This window comes from Dama dama, chromosome 3 (genome assembly GCF_033118175.1).
Source record: "Dama dama isolate Ldn47 chromosome 3, ASM3311817v1, whole genome shotgun sequence".
NCBI classification, from domain to species: Eukaryota; Metazoa; Chordata; class Mammalia; order Artiodactyla; family Cervidae; genus Dama; species Dama dama.
Genome location: NC_083683.1, coordinates 47,535,893 through 47,538,463, shown reverse-complemented (window position 1 = coordinate 47,538,463; position 2,571 = coordinate 47,535,893). Strand labels below are relative to the sequence as shown.

The following is a 2,571-nucleotide window of genomic DNA, read 5'->3' as shown; positions in this document are numbered from 1 at the left end:
AACTTCTCTTGACATAAGTTAGCATCTGGTAATGGATTTCTGGCAAGCTGGAAGGGTCAGAAACAGGGTTCTCTAAATCAGCAAGATCATGTTCTAGTGAGGACAGAAGACTACTACGGGATCAGACTGTGGACTGACAGACAAAAACAGAATACCTGTAAATTAGCCTCAAAAGGTCCAAGTGAGGCAGGAATCTTCACCTAAGACAGTGACTTACCATGTAGTGCCAGAAATTAGGCTTCAAAATGCTTCTTAGTATCATCATTAACATAAACTACTAACCATCTGGTCCTCTTGTACACAGCTGGTACTTTGAGTAATAGGATGCAATAGAAGTTTAAAGGAAAATTATGAGACTCTTTCCACTTTGACCCTCCTGGGAAAACAGAATAATGTATCCACAACATGAATGCAAGAGCTTCTTGCAGCAATGGCAAAATTGCTTGTGGATTATTAAAAAAAGAGAGAGCATCAAAGGGTGTTGCAATGACATGAGACAGCACACCTGTGTAGATAACAGCATCCTTGAAATTCAACAACAGTAGCCCCTATGCAACACAGATAGACTGCATAGCAACACTGAAATATTGCTGGCAGGCATTACTGTAACTGAAGCTACTGGAGTAAAAGGATGAGAATGCTCAGAGTCATCATCAATCTTAGAAGGTTTTAAACAAAAAATTACATATATGATTGAGAAACTGAAAAGAGAAGAAAAGGTTTAGAAAATCACTGCAGATACGTGCTATAATTTTTAGGATTTCTAAACTGTAAGATGGATGAAGCAGAATCTAAATACTATGAATGTGTAGGTAATCCAGAGATATTCATTTTTATAGGAATCTCTGAGGTATGTGAAGACTGAGACCCAAGAGAAGTGATAACAAAACAGAATGTAAACACTGAGATACAGATAGGGCAGCTTTGAGATGTCTGAGCAGAGTCTAGGCAGAGTAGAGAGGAACATATAAAAAGAGGAGTGAAACTCTGAAAAAGACAGGACATCTCATCTCTCTATTATATTCCAAGGAAACAGCCTCCGCAAATGGCCCTGAGGAACCACAGCACCATCACCGAGTTTGTCCTCACGGGGCTGTCAGACGACCCCCGCATCGAGGCTCTGCTCTTTGTGCTCTTCCTGGTGATTTACCTCCTGACCATGATGGGAAACCTGACGATGCTGCTGGTGATCAGGGCTGACTCCCACCTCCACACACCCATGTACTTCTTCTTGAGTAATCTATCATTCCTAGATCTCTGCTTCTCTTCTGTCACTGTGCCCAAGCTCCTGAAGGACCTCCTGTCTGAGAAGAAAACGATCTCTGTCGAGGGCTGCCTGACTCAGGTCTTCTTTGTGTTTATCACTGCAGGGACTGAAGCTTTTCTTCTCTCAATGATGGCCTATGACCGCTATGCCGCCATCTGTCACCCACTGCTCTATGGCCAGCTGATGAGCACCCAGCTCTGTGTAAAACTTATACTGGCCTCATGGGGCCTGGCCTCTCTCAATTCAGTCGTCATCGTGCTTTTGGCTGTTAACCTGGACTTCTGTGAGGCACAAACCATCCACCACTACACCTGTGAGCTGCCCTCCCTCTTCCCTCTGTCTTGCTCTGATATCTCCATCAATATCGACATCCTGATCTGCTCCATCTTACTCCATGGTCTTGGAACCTTCCTCCCAGTCTTCTTCTCTTACGCTCGCATTGTCTCCACCATCCTGAGCATCAGCTCCACCACAGGCAGAAGCAAGGCCTTCTCCACCTGCTCCTCCCACCTCATCGCAGTGATCCTGTTCTTTGGTTCCGGTTTGATTCGCTATCTCATGCCCACTTCCGGTTCCTTCCTGGATTTGCTCTCATCCTTGCAGTACAGTGCAGTCACGCCCATGCTGAACCCCCTCATCTACAGCCTAAAGAACATGGAGGTGAAGGCTGCTGTGAAAAGGACTTTTGGGAAATACCTGCAATATTTTAAGTAGCGAATAAGAACACGGAATAAAAGGAAATGAGTTTGTGTTGCCAAGTGCTTGAACTTAAGGTAGAATTCTAGACCACTAACTGTAAGGGAGCCCTCTACCACCCTCTCCTCTCCCCGGCTATACAGAGAATGAAAAATAAAATACAAGAAACTCTATGTCATTTTTATCTGTTTTTCTTTCTACCCTCTGGTCTGTTTTTCCTTCTACCCTCTCACACAACCACCATCACTTCCTTTCCAGAATTCAGTTAGATGTTGTATCTCCTGAATTAATCATTTATGTACTTTATCTTGACACTTCGTTTTTTGTCTTATTGATCAACTTTGTTAAGGATTTTATTCAATTTATTGTCCTCTATAGTATTTAACTATTTTTATTTTCTCTTTATAATTTTGAACATCTTAAAACATATACTTATGAATTTAAACCATAAGAACAAAGCATGTTGACAGCTCCCATGAAAGATTACAGATTTATTTTACTTTAACAGTCTCCATCTTCTCTCTGCCACTTTAATTCACTCCCTTCCTGCTTTTTTTTCCTACTTTCTGGGATTATTGTTTCTGGGTATCATTCATGAATTATTACTT

The 2,571-nt window shown here is 42.1% G+C and overlaps 1 protein-coding gene across 1 annotated transcript; it reads left to right on the top strand.

Moving 5' to 3' along the window:
• Positions 1-1,045: 1,045 nt before the first annotated feature.
• LOC133042242 (olfactory receptor 8S1-like) lies at positions 1,046-1,981 on the top strand. The gene has a single exon (XM_061122777.1). It carries the CDS (start codon positions 1,046-1,048, stop codon positions 1,979-1,981), a length of 936 nt encoding a protein of 311 aa, XP_060978760.1.
• Positions 1,982-2,571: the final 590 nt, after the last annotated feature.

Coding starts and splice junctions, on each gene's coding strand:
- LOC133042242 (XM_061122777.1), top strand. CDS start 1,046: ATGGCCCTGAGGAACCACAGCACCATCACCGAGTTTGTCCTCACGGGG.